Source organism: Gallus gallus, chromosome 20, assembly GCF_016699485.2.
Source record: "Gallus gallus isolate bGalGal1 chromosome 20, bGalGal1.mat.broiler.GRCg7b, whole genome shotgun sequence".
Taxonomy (NCBI): domain Eukaryota; kingdom Metazoa; phylum Chordata; class Aves; order Galliformes; family Phasianidae; genus Gallus; species Gallus gallus.
Genome location: NC_052551.1, coordinates 10,708,469 through 10,721,948, shown reverse-complemented (window position 1 = coordinate 10,721,948; position 13,480 = coordinate 10,708,469). Strand labels below are relative to the sequence as shown.

The following is a 13,480-nucleotide window of genomic DNA, read 5'->3' as shown; positions in this document are numbered from 1 at the left end:
TATTTGAGTCATCACGTAGATGCTGTGGTGGTCTCTTGAGAGGGGTGAGGTTGGGACAAGTGTTTTCCTGTAATTTTGCTTGCCTTCAGGGAAGTGCCAGAGTTGTCAGCTGCATCTTTCCTATCTGAACCTTGCTATCATTTGCAAGTTTGGAATCCACCAGATTTCCTGGAGCTAGTCATGTTCTGGAGATTTTTGGATAAGCAAGTAAGGAAAATGAGCTATGCCCAGAAGAACAGGGAAACTGGAAGGCTTGGAGGTTCAGTTTTACTGCAGTGTGAAGGTAAAGGGATTTGCATTAGCACTGGATGCATTACCTTAGTATCGCCTTAGAAAGTAAATTCTCGCCTGAGTAGCCAAGTGAACTGTAGTCTTTTCTTTACAGGGAAGAAGGATAAAAATGTTCCTCTTAAAATATGGCAAATAAAGAGACTCAAATTCCAAGCTCTGTGTTCCAGGAAATACCAGCAGTGGTTTCACAACGCAGACAGCGGTCAGATGGATGGTGGGAGGGCTGGGCTGGGGAGGCTCAGTCTGAGTGGCCCTGGAGTTGGAGTGCAGCAGTGTGGGAGCTCTGCACACCTGCAGGCTGGGCTCTATGGGTCTGTGAGTCCTGATGGGGATGGGCTCTGGGTCTCCTGCAGGGGAGGGCAGTTCAGGGCTGGCCTCGCTCAGTGCTGTGAGGGTCCCATCACTCACACTACCATCATGGTACCCTCTGTTCTTGCTGCAGAACAGTGCAACTTCTGCTGCATGCGTTGGTGCTGTTGTTCCAGGGAGGTGATGGGATGTCTGCTATGACTGCACAGCAAGTGACAGCCATCTACCCCACTGCAGCAGTCCCAAATGGGTTGTAAGATGCTTTGTGTACTGTCCAGGGAACTGAGGGTAAAGCGTTTGCTAGTCTAGGATGCCTGTATTGCATCGTTCCTTGTGTCTGGGTGTGTTTTTTCTCTTGCCTGCACCATGGGTGAATGTGAAAATCCACCCATGCTCATCAGAAAGGGCTTTGTTGAGACCTGACAGTCCCCCAGAACTATCAGCAGCACTCTGATTTATGGGAGGTTTTTCCTTGCCTCGGTCCATCAATAAAGCCAAGCTAGAGGTCCTCAGGACTGAAATGAGCTTACAGCTGATTCTTGTCCAGTCAGCATCTCAGTGAGCTGTGGTGTATTAATAACCACTCCTCCACGTGTGAATGGTCTCACTTTGCTTTGGCACTTGGGCTAATGCTGCATTAAGAATTCTCCTGGGCACACAGCAGGTGCTGTCCATGTTTAACTATCTATAACTCACTGCTTGTGGAGCAGCAGTGCCCAGCGGGGAGGGCCGTGGCTGTGCCCATGGTGCAGTGCTGTGCTCAGGGACTGCTGGGCAGCTGTGTTCAGGGCTCTGGGGCAGCTGGGAAACACGTAGGGCAAAGCCCACGGCATGGATTTGTTTGGCACTATGCAGGGGGCTGCAAAGTGGTTGGGGATAACGCAGGAGAAACTGGCCCTGGGAAGAGCCAAGCCCCAGAGCCAGACCATAACTGCAGCATTTGGTGTCTGCCATGTGAGCTTTGTTCCTTGTCAAAGCAGCCCTTCTCCGCTGTGCTTCGGATGGATGGGAGTGACCTTCAGAAAGAGCTGTGCTAATGTTTATTTTATCAGGACCCAGCTTCGAACCAGAGGAGCTGCCGGTTATTTTTAAACCAGGCATTGAGCAGCTTGAAGCCTGGCTCAGCAGAGCTGCGTGTAACAAATGCTCTTTAAAGTACGGCTGTGCATCATCTCTGGCTCTGAGCAATGCTCCTGCCAAGGGAGAGCAGTGCAGGGCTCGTGCCTGTTAACCCTCTGGGGCACTTTTGGGGCCGTGCTTTGGAGCAGCTGTCCCTGAGGTTCTGTGGTGCCGGTGCTTGGGGCCGGCTCAGGTTCTTCTGGCTGCAGGAGGAGGGCACAGACCCCATCCCATTGCCCCCCAGAGCTGTGGTTCCCACGCTGTAGGGCGGGCACTCTTCATCTCTGCCCCATGAGCCTGGTGCTGCCCCTTGGATCCAGTGCTGCTTGGAAGGTGAGAAGCCAGGAGGAGAGAGGGGGGGGGGGGAGGGGAGGCCCTGCTGGGCCCCTCTGGCAGAAAGGATGCTCAAGAGCCAGGCATGGCTTTAAAAGTGAAAAATAGAGGTTTTATTCAGTGCTTGCATAGTTAATTCCCATCAAGGCAATGTCCCATTCCTCACCGCACCATCTCTGCGGTGACAGGAACAGTTATTAAAGCAAATAACCTGCTTTACCTATGCAGCAGGGTTCTAGGCAGTATGTATTTATAGAGCTATAAATAGATTTATGCTATATGTGTATATAGCATATAAACAGCTTTGTGCTCACAGTATACGATCTTTTCTCTACCAAATTGCATTCAGAGCATTTTAACTGGCAGGCATGAGTGCTGCTGCTGCGCGATCGGTGCAGGAGAAGATTGTCTTTCTATTGTTTGCGTTATGAAATGTGCTCTGCGTCCCAGGGGCGTGTTTAGAGCTGCAGAAATGAGCGAGGCTTCTGCTGGGCTGCTGCAGGAGGGCCCCGAGCTGGAGGCTGCGTCCACCTCCATGGGGAGGGAGAGGAGGAGAAGGCATGGCTCAGCCCTGGCAGTTGTCAGTACCACGGTTGTCACTGTCCCCCGGCCCCTGGGAGTGGCAGTGATGGAGAGGGGCTGTGGTGGCAGTGGGTACTCGGAGGTGCGGGGTCCCATGCCCTTGGTGCAGGTCGGGCTAAGGCTTATGGTTGTTTCTCTGCAGCATTGCCCAGGGCTGGAGCAGGGTGGGGGCTCGGGGCGCCCTCACTTGGGCAGGGGTGCGATGATGACGTTGCGGTAGCCCTTCACTCCCGTCAACTTGTCGCTCTCAAAGTCCACCATCAGCTTGTGCAGCCCAGCCTGGCGCGGCACGAACTCCATCCGGAACTTGGCCTCTGCCTGTGGCTCCACAGGATCCTCACTGGGGGGGGAAGGAGGGGTCAAGTGTGGAGCCCCCAGGTCCCCATTCCCCTGTGCTGTGACACCCCCAGGGCCTCTTTGGCACTGCTGAGCCCTGGGACCAGCTCAGCCCCACTCCCACCCTCTCCCAGTGGAGCTGCCATGGGCCCCAGGACCCCCCAGCTCCCTCCCCACCACCCAGCTGTGGCTCTTACAGCTCCTCGATCCTCTGCCCCTCAGTGAGGCCAGCGCCTTCCACCACGAATATGCAGTTGTTCAGTGGCTCTGCCAGTGGGTTCACCAGTCTGATCTCTGCCACCAGCTTCCGCTCCTGCATTGGCTCCCCTAAAATCTGTGAGCAAAGGGGGGGGGGGTGTTTGGAACGTGGCACAGTGCCAGGACCGAGCTCCCATGGGTTGGAGCATCTGAGGCCTCACTCACCCTGATCTTGATCTCTGGGTTCTGGATGTAGACATCCCTGATGGCCACCACGCTGTCACCAGTCTCATACTCAGTCAGCAGAGCCACCACCTTGATCATGTTGTCCTGGGTCAGGTTGGGCCCGTACTGCTCATAGAGGATGCGCAAGGGCACGCTCTGTTCTGCAGGCAAAGCAGAGCAGGGTCAGTGCTGCTCCTGAGCCAGCACATGGGGTTGGGTCAGAGGAGCTGCAGGAAGGTCTGCAAGCATGCAGGTGCCTGCGGGCAAAGGCAGCATCTCCTTCCCTGGGCTGCATAAGGTGCAACCATCATTTGGTTGCTGCATCCCAGTGTGCAGCTGCTGAGTGCATTTGTTATGGGCCCCTGTAGGAGAGCGAAGCTTGGCTGGCATTAAAAGTTAGCTTGTTCCAGTATATCAGCTGTATGGCATTTCCAAACCCTGAAGGTTATGTAGAAAAATGATATAAATCAGAGTGGTGTTTAATTAGCAGGCAGCAGTGCTAATTTGTAATAACAGCAAACCAGGGTTCAGCAGTGCACTGGGCTCAGGCCAGGACAGCTGTGACTCAAATAATGTGAGGATGAGAGAGGTTGTGTCCTCTGCAGAGGGGATGCTGAGCACGTCAGTACCGCTGGGCACAGCCTGAGCTCAGCACTGCTTTTCCCACCAGCTCGGGGCTGTGGGGCCAGAGCCGCTGGGAAAATCCCATGCAGCCCTTTGGGATCTGCTCATCCGCCTGCTGCCTCCACACAGGGTGTGCGAGAGCAGGAACTTCCTGCCTGAGCACTGTTCTTTATCCTTTTCTCAAAGATTTAAAAGCCACAGTGGTAAATCAGTGTGAACAGAACCCTGAGGAGGTACTGCTTGCTGTGGGGAGGGTCAGTGCTGCAGCCTGTAGGGGCTGTCCGGGCGCTGGCAGAGCAGGGGCAGCTCAGGGCTGCCATGGGATGTTGTTCTGGGTTAAAGTAGGGCTCTCACGCTGCATTTGTGCCACAGGATTAAACGGAAGTGCTGCGTTCTGCCAGCCTGGAGTGTGCTCAGCCTGTGACCCACAGGTGCTTGTGAAGTGTGGCTGAGGACAAGAAGCACTTCACATAGCTGGGTGCTGGGTGTGTGCCTTGCAGCGGTTTCTGCCTCTCCTGTGGCGCCCTGGCCCAGGCCCAGGCCAAGATTTGCACGGATATTATTGCTGCTCAAGCCATTGCGTGCACAGTGTGTGCGGTTGGCGGCCGCTGGAAGAATTTCCTCTTTGGGAAGCTGCCAGCACAAGCTGGGACTTGGCACTGGGACAGCTCCTGGCCGCTAGTGCTGCAGCATGGCCCCCATGCCCGGTACCCCACCCGCCATCACCTTACCCATGTGGGGCTGGAGGCTGAGGTTCAGCAGGTCCTTGAAGCCGCACTGCGGGCCCACCTCGCCGTTGTAGCTGGCGGTGCGGGCGCACAGCCTCAGCCTGCACTCACGCTCCTTGTCCGTGTCGTTGCTGATGAAAGCGAAGACGTCAAAGTCGGAGCCGTTGTTGGCACCCTCCGACAGCTTGATCCGCATGTGGAGCCCCTCTTCCTGCTCACCCAGCGAGCTCTTCTCGTGCTCCGCCTTGCTGAACACCTCTCGCTCCTTCTCAGACCCTGCGGTGCAGGAAGAGCTCCGGTCAGCTGAGTGACGTTCCCCCTCCTCAGTGCCAACCCTGTGCTCCCTCTGCGGCCGCCGTACCCTCCGGATACTTGTAGGTGTGGGTGATGTCCTCGCGGCTGTCCCTGCCGACGCTCTTGGTGCTGATGTTCTTCCCCACCACTGAGGAGTGGGTGCTCTTCTTCTTCTCACCGTCACTCTGAACGATCCAGTACACCACGTCAGCATTGACCTCCGCAAAGACGAAGGGGATGTCGTACTGCACCTGCAGGTCGCCCTCCTTGATGGCCTTGACAGGGGCCGGCCCGCAGCAGTAAACCCCTGCAGGGAGCAGGGCCGCTGCTATTGCCCAGGACCCGGCCATCGTGGGAGCCACGGGGACGCCCCATCTGAGGGCGAGGCATGGGGGGACACGGCCGTGCCGCACCTTCGCTCTTCTCCTGGGGCGTGGGGTCCAGCGCTTGCCACCCATCGTATCCAGGTGCCAGGTCAGGCCGGGTCATCCAGCACTCCACCCAGCAGTGGAAGTTCCTGCAAGGGAAGCGTGGCGCTGAGCAGCTCCTGCCCCGGCCAACCGCGCTGGGGATGCCGCGGTCTCAGCGCTGCCAGCACTCACCAGATCATGTCCGTGGAGCGCCGCTCCTCCATGCCCGTCTCGCTCAGGTAGCGGTCGATCACCAGGTTGCCGTTGGTGTCGTGGGCAGAGTTGTAGTTGGTGACCACACGGCTGGGGACGCCCAGGCAGCGCATGACTGCGGGGAGCGGGGCAGCGTTGGGGCGGGCACTGCGGGTATCCCGCTGGTCCCGTAGTGCCACAGGGGGTGACAACGCGGTGGGACACCGCTGGGTTTGGTAGCACAGTGGGGAAGAGACACAAGAGAGACTGGGAGTGCTTTGGGGGCAGCACAGAGGCAGCGTGCAGCAGCATCCATTGGATATCATCGCCGCCTCTCGCTGCACGCAGGCACCCTGGGGAGCGGCAGTTGTAATGTTCCAGAGGAGGGCTGTCAGCTCCTCTGATTTGCAGGAAATCTGCTTTAGCTCTCTGCAATTTCTCTCCTCCCTACAGAATCTCACAGACATGAAATATATAACCGTGCACACACTCGCAGCCCAGAGAGAAAGGTAGTGCTGCATCGTGCCCACATCTGTGCGCTTAGCAGAGGACGGTCTTGGATTTTCCTTCTCTTTTGCCCCACACTGACTATGGTGGTGGCACTAAAATTATTTTGGTCTCAGTGGATTCATTACTTCACTGCAAACTTGACCTTAATGCCGCTTTCCTTCTCCTGAGCCACAAATTCAGCCCCTCCCTCCCGGCCGGGGCTGTCCTTGGCACAGCAGAGAGCTAATTGCAAAGCCAGAGTGGCTCTTTATCATTTTTTCCCTCAGTTTCCTGACAAATTGGAATAACAGAGAGCTTAATTGCTCAGCAGCAGAGGTGAACTGACTGTGACCCTCCCTGCAGTGCACGTGGGGTGGCAGGTGGCTCGGGGGGTAAAACACAGGGGCTGGGGGCTGTGCTCACCAGTGCACGCCACGGCAGCGAAGACCCAGCACTGGCCGTACTTGACAGGCTGGCAGCCCAACCTCCTCCACCTCTTGAGGATGTCCACGCTGCCGATCCATGCCATCGGGCTCATCCCATCCTCATAGTGATTGTCCCAGCGCCCCAGCAGCACCCCGTGGTCCTCGTCATTGCAGTTGACCTGTGGGGTGACATGAGGAGATGGCACTGTGCAGTCCCTGGGTACAAAGGGACAGGGCGCAGTGCCTAAGGGCAGGCTCAGTGGAGTGCCTTCCTCCAGCTTACTCTTGTTGCCACTTGTAAGGCAGCATGGAGGGATGCAAGAGCTGCACCGGGATGCGTGCAGCCATGGTGCAAGAATTGCACCGGCATGCACACGGCTGTGATGCAGGAGCACGCTGTGTGCTTGTGCATTGCAGGTGCTGCAGAGGGTTGGTTTGCAGAGCCCCGCAGCACTCACCATGGCGCTCACCACCCTGCCAATATAAACAGGGTCATTGCGACGGGAGCAGTCCAGGTTCTGGTCCCGCAGGAATTTGGGGTTGATGTCCAGCATCTCGAGGCAGATGGCCAAGATCTCATCTTCAAACTGGTGCGAGAGAGAGAGGGGAGAGAACACGGGTGAGGCGTGCAGTGCATGGGTGGGGACAGCGCAGTGGCAGCACCACTTGGTCCCATTTGTGCTGCCGTGATAAGGAGCTTCATCCTGCTGCCAAGCATGGCTTTCAGGTGTGGAGAGAAAAGAAATCTCGAGGGCAAAACCACCTATTTGTCCACCTGCCGCTGGATCTGGGCTGAGGATCTCCTGGTAGCCATGGCCCTGCGCTGCCCTGCGTGCAGCCTCATTGCCAGCTGGGGGATGTGGCTGCACCCCTCCAGCCCCCGGGGCCCCCACGTAGCACTCGGTGCTGCAGCACAGCTCACAGTGCTCCGTTATCAGCACAGCCGGTGCAGCCCTGGGGAGCAGCTATCAAGCACCAGCTCTCCGGTGGCACCGATTAGAAGCGTGCAGCCCTGAGCTCCCTGTGTGCTCCCAGCTTCTGAAAGCAGCTCAGCAATGAGGTTTCCATTTGTTTGCTGTGTGGTGCTGGCCATGCTGGGGATCCCAGGGCCGTGCTGTGCTCACCTGCCCAAAGTTCCAGGGTGTGGAGGTTATGTAGTCCCTGGAGCCCATGTAGATGAGCCCCTGCTGGGACAGCACGTACTCACGGCGCTCGTCCTCTTCCTTCAGGTACACTGCATCCTCTGTGGGGAGAGCGAGGGGTGGGGACACTGGGACAGGGCAGCAGGGGCTGGGGCTGCTCCTGTCCCAAAGGCTGCTCAAGAATTTCCACCCAGTTTGACCCGAGCTGATGGGAAAGCACTAGTGGGCCTCTGTTTCCTTTTTTTTGTTCTCTCCTGACTTCTCTTTCACTTTCCTTTCCTTTGTTTCACACAGGAGAATTTTCCCCAGGGGTGGGAACCTCCGTGGCTGAGAAGCAAATGGTGGGAACTGGGAGTGCTGGCGGACATCAGGGCCTATGCAGGGGTCACTGCTGGAAACAACACCCCTTACTGGAAAGGCTTTCAGGAACAAAACCCGTACGTCCACAGCATCAGCACTCAGCACAGCCCTGGGTGAGCAAAGCTTCCTCACAGCCCTTATCTCCAGAGCCAGCACAAAGCATTGGGATTCAGGAAATTGGTCCCTCAGCCAAGGTCAGCATGGGGCAGTGCAGGGCTGCTCCGGGGCAGGGGAAGGATGTGAGCACATGACTGCCAATTGCCAGCTGTAATTAACCTCCAGCAGGTCTGTGTGCTGCCACCTGCATTGCTGCATGTCTGGGAGCTCCCAGGGGCCTTTCCCCCACCAGGAGCGGCTGCTAAGGGACACCAGATACTGGGTGTTGATACAAGGAGCTGTGTGCTGAGCAGAGGAGGGGGCTTGTGGCCTGCTGCAGGGATCTATAGAGAGGGGAAAGAGCCCTGGGACCTCTCTGGTGTTGGGAAGGTGAGAGCCTCACCTGGGTGCCAGGCGTTGAAGAGCAGAATGAAGTCCCCGAGGTGGAAGCTGGAGCCCTGGTACCCCGTGGAGGCCTCCAGTGTCAGGCGGTAGCGGCCCACGCGGGCACTGCTGGGGGAGCAGAGCGATACACAGAGCGTGGCCCCGTCCTGCTGCTGCAACACTGCACTCCAGGTCCCCTCCTCGGGGCAGTCGGTCAAGGTGAAGTGTGACCTGGTGCCCGACGTCTCAACGGGGCAGGGCCCTGCAAGCAAGGGGACGTCAGCTTTCCTCAGTGCCAGGGATCCTGTGCAGGGCTGTGCGGTGCAGGGGTGTCCCTGTGCTTGTTGGGGAGGGACAGAAGCCACCCACTGGGACCCAGGAGTGGAACCAGAGAGAAAAACTATGTAAATCCCACCTGAGCTTAGAGGGTTTGGGATAGGGGCAGGGAGCCCTCCCCATCAGTTTTTGTTTCTGAGGAGCTTGCACGCAGCCCAGGGTGAGGCTTTGCTGGGCTCCCCCCCAGTAAGCAGCTGGGTCACAGTGTGAGTGCACAGCCCTTGGCACAGAGCCTGGAGCCCTCAGCACGGAGCAGCTCTCAGCAGGAGCTCGGCTGTGTGCACACAGCCCATGGTGAGCCATGAGCTCAGCGGCTGCAGCGCTCGAGCAGAGAACAGAGCGATCCGTGCCTTCCCCCTGAGCCATGGGGCCCCGCAGCTGAGCCCCAGCCACCCGCACGTGGCCGGCTCCAAACGCTGCTCCTGGGAGCACGGACACCAGCCCCAGCCCAGCCCTGCTTGCCGGCCCTGATGGGGTTGGCTGGTGGCCGCTGTGTTCCGGAACAGCCGCGTGCCGGTCCGCCGCCAGCTCACACCCGCAGCGAGGGCGGCACAGCAGTGAGCCACCGAGAATACTCATGAACTCATGAGAGTGACACAGTTTCTCCTCTCTGCCCTTTCGGGGAGGCCGGGCTGAGCTATCCCTGTCCTTCTGGCAGCTCTGGGCTCTGCCTCCGCCTCCTCCTGCTGCAGAACCTGCTGTCCTGCCGCAGCATCCCGGGGGCCTGGGCAGGGCTCTGCAAATCCATCAGCTCTAAAAATACGGGTGCTATTTTTGCACTGAGCCGATCCCCTCCGTCCTGCAGGAGGTGGCACACGAGGTGGCATGCGTCACTGTCCCCGGGAAATAAGATCTGGCAGCTCCCCTCTCCCCTCCGGCCCCGTGGGGCACAGCCCCTGGTGAGGGTGCTGGTCCAGGCCATGCCAGCAGGGCTGTGCCTTGGCTGGAGCCAGAGCTCCTTGGCCCATTTTGTGCAAGCGCAGTGGCTGGAAGCCAGCCTGCAGCCTCCGACCTGCTGCACCCACGGCTCCCATAACATGCAGCTCACAGCGAGTGCAGAGAATGACTGCAGTGTCACCCCAAGGAAGGGCTCAGCTTCCCAGGAAACCTTGCCCTGCATGAGCCTGGGTGCAGTTTCACTCTGAGTTCTGGCCTGATTGACTCAGCAGGATACGGCATCCCTAAAATAACTCTTGCCCCAGACAGTTTCCTATTTGTTTGCCTGTTGCTGCACTCAGCCTAACCCCTATGCGGGGTGTGGGCGCCCAGCTGGCGGCTGCGGGAGCGGTGCCCCATCCCTACCCCTGTACCCTGCCATCCATGTGGGCTCACATAGCACTGCCACGCAGCTCACGGGCCCCAGCCCTGCAGACAGCCTCTGGCTGAAGGCCCGCTTCGGTTGCACCCTGGGAGCGCATGGATGGTGGGGGCACCCCGAGCTCAGCCCTTGGATGGGAGCTGCGGCACTCACCCGTCTCCACGTCGAAGGCGAGTTTGTCCACCCCCTCCTCGTAGCCCCGTCCGGCGAAGTTCAGGCTGATGGTGAAGGGCTGCCCGCGCCGCACCACCAGCTGCTGGCTGCCCATCTCCGCCGTCCGGTGCTCGCGGCCATTGCGCTCGCACTGCAGGTCGCACGTCTCCAGCACCAGCTCTGCGAGAGGCACTGCGTGAGGCTCTGCCCCGGCAGCATCTCCCCATGCTCACAGGGAGACCCCAGCCCCGGGGTGTGGATGTGCCCTGAGCACTGCCCTGCGTTTGGGATTTCTCCTTAAGCCCACCCTGCGTCTTTGCGGGACCTCAGCAGTCCCCTCCGCACCAGGCAGCCCCGTGCAAGCGCTGTGCCCAGCGCAGCCCTGGGTCCTGAGCAACCCCACTGCAGGGCAGTGCTCTGCATGTTGCCGTATCCAGCACCACAGCAAAGCCCAGTTCTCCTTCTTGCTTTCTGACAGGCTCTGTGCCAAAGTTTGCTGTCTACGTCCCCCTCCAGAGCCCTCTGATGAGGAACTTGGCTGAGCGCTGGGAATGCCAGAGATGTTTCTGTGCCTCAGCTGCGGGCAACTTTCCTGCGTTGTGACTGCTGAGAAATGGGACAGATTGAGCACAAATGCAGTGACAGAGGCAGCATTTGGTTCCCAGGCTGCACGCGGGGCAGTGACACCGCTGGACGCAGGGCTGTGTGCTGGGAGCAGAGCTGCAGCCCCAGCAAGGCAACATTGCTCAGCATCATTCAGGGCCGCTGACCCCTGAATGCTGTGCAGGCAGACAGAGCGGAGCTGCCAGAGTAAATGTGAGCATTTAACGCTGGAGAGCACACAGCAAACTCAGCAGCAGCCGGGCCGTGGGGTGGCCGGGGCCGTGCTGGCCTCGCTCAGCTCTCCCCAGCTGTGCCTTTCTGCAGCGGTGATCTCAGAGCCGTCCCTGGGCAGCATTGGATGGGAATTGCTGACCCAAAGCGCTGCGTTTCCAGAGCAGAACAGAACCCCGTGCCAGGCCAGCCGGGCACAGTGCTGCAGCACAGCGTGTGGGTGCAGAGCTGAAGGCCCATAAGGGGTCCTGCAGTGGGGACAGAGCGCGGGAAGGTCCTCATCCTTATCACCTCCCCCTCTGCGACCAGGAGCGCTGCTCCGTGCTACCCCAGCACACATCTGTGCGAGCAGGAACCTCGCTGACACTGTGCTGAAGGAGAAGCTGCGTTTGGGACGCTGCAAACAAGCGTGCGGGGCTGCAGCTGCTCCTTTTCCCGGCCGCCCCGGCTCATCCCCGCAGGTTTTAGCACGAAGCACAGAGCGCAGCCCTGCACGGTGGCAGCAGCTCTCCCCCGGCTGCCCGCGCTCTGAAGGCGGTGGGACGGCTGTGCGCCCGCAGCGCAGCGCAGCGCGGCCCCCGGGGGCTCCGGGACAGGTGCGGGCCGTCCGCGCCCCGCACGAGGCTCCCGAAAGCCCTTCGGAGGAGACTCCCGGCCGGCGCAGCAGCTCCGCAGGAGGACCGCCTCCTCCCACCGGGCCGAAGTGCGGGCACACGGCCCCGATCCCGCAGCGCCCCGCGGAGCCCCGTGCGTGGCACGGCGACGCTCCGTCCCGCACGCCGCGGGCGGGAACGGATCCGCTGCCGCCCTTCGCGCTCCCGATAGCGGCTCGCGGGGACGGAACCGGGGCGGGGACGGAGCCCCGCGGTGGCGCCGCGCCCTTACCTTCGGCCATGGTCCCGTCCGGTCCCGGTCGCGGTGCCGTCGCCTCCCGCTGCCTTTATAGCGCGGGCGCAGCGCCCTCCCCCGGGGCCGGGGCCGGGGGGGAATGAAAACAAAGTTTCCAGGAAACCGAGTGGGTTTGGTCCCACCTATTTTAAACAACCGAGAAAAAAAAAGTAATAATCCCAACCCACGGGACTTTGGGGGGGGGGGAGGGGGGGGTTCGGCCCCGCCGGCCCGCACCTGCCGCCCCCCCCCCCCCCCTTCCCCGGCGCCGTCCCTTCCCACAGCCCCAGCGCTTTCCGGGAAAAGGGGCGAGGCGGGAGGGGAGAGGGGCTGCGCGGCCCCCACCGCGGTGCCAGGAGCTCGGGAATATTTTCTCCTTATAAAGTTTTCCTCCCCCATCCCTTATCTCCATACGCGGCCATTCCCAGCCGCCTCGGAGCCGCCGCAGCCGCCCCCTTCCCATAAACACGGCCCCGGCCGATGCCGGAGGGAAGATCTGCCGGAGGGCTCCGAGGGTGCACCCGCACCCCACAGCTCCCTGCCAGCAGCACAGCTCACTGTGCGCCCCAAGGCTGCCACGGCCCCACCACCGATACCTCGACCCCACCAGAACCGCTGGATCCCGACCCTATCAGCACTGCAGAGACCCCAACCCCATCGGAAATACTGAGACCCCGATGTGCCCTGCATCGCACAGCTGGTTCTGCAGCAGTGACAGAACTGGGAGGGGATCTGAACGAGCGCACCCCACTCCAAGGGGTAACTCGGGCAGATGGCTTTAACTGAAGCCTTCCCGCATCTCTCCATCGTCTGTGTGCGCACACGGGGGCAGTGGCAGCAATGGGAAGGAACTCAGTCTCTTCTACCGGTCCCCTCAGTGCCAGCCCCACGAGCAGCATAGGGCCGGATGTATGGACATGGGGCAGCAGGGGCTGTAGGGGCTGTGGGGGCCGTCAGCTCCCAGGCACTGGATCCCCACTAAAGGGATATAGACACTGAGGCCCTTGCTGGCAGCAGGGTTTTGCCTGTCCCGAGCTGACCCCACTCCCAGGACCACTTCCAGTGTGCTGGAACCTCTGACACCAGCAGTGTCGTGCCATTGCAGTGCCAATGCACCCGGGCTCACCCCGAGGGTGCAGGCTCAGCTCTGCCCACACAAGCCCTCGCTTCCTTCTCACCACATGTGAACTCTGGATAAACTCTGCAGCCCGGGGTGCAGCGTTCGGATGTGTTTGATTTGCTCCGGTTGGTGAGTGACAAACAGCCGTGTGATGGCATCGTCTTCTTGGAGTGATCTGAACCAGATTTTTCTCTCTCAGCTCTGCCCTGGCTCAGGCTCAGCTGCCCAGCGGGGTTCTGCGTGCCTGGTGGGTGCGATGCTGGGGCTGATGGCACAGAGCAGGTGGCACAAAGA

General features: G+C 59.9%; 1 protein-coding gene across 1 annotated transcript; it reads right to left on the bottom strand.

Annotated features, from left to right (window-relative positions):
- Window positions 1-2,138: 2,138 nt before the first annotated feature.
- On the bottom strand, window positions 2,139-12,093 carry TGM2 (transglutaminase 2). The gene is made up of 13 exons (NM_001391996.2): window positions 12,064-12,093; window positions 10,345-10,524; window positions 8,557-8,799; window positions 7,680-7,798; window positions 7,014-7,142; window positions 6,554-6,734; window positions 5,642-5,777; window positions 5,453-5,556; window positions 5,107-5,346; window positions 4,749-5,021; window positions 3,394-3,554; window positions 3,168-3,304; window positions 2,139-2,974 (listed from the first exon to the last, which is right to left on the bottom strand). The coding sequence occupies exons 1-13, from the start codon at window positions 12,071-12,073 to the stop codon at window positions 2,818-2,820; spliced, it is 2,070 nt and encodes a 689-aa protein (NP_001378925.2). The 5' UTR covers window positions 12,074-12,093; the 3' UTR covers window positions 2,139-2,817.
- Window positions 12,094-13,480: the final 1,387 nt, after the last annotated feature.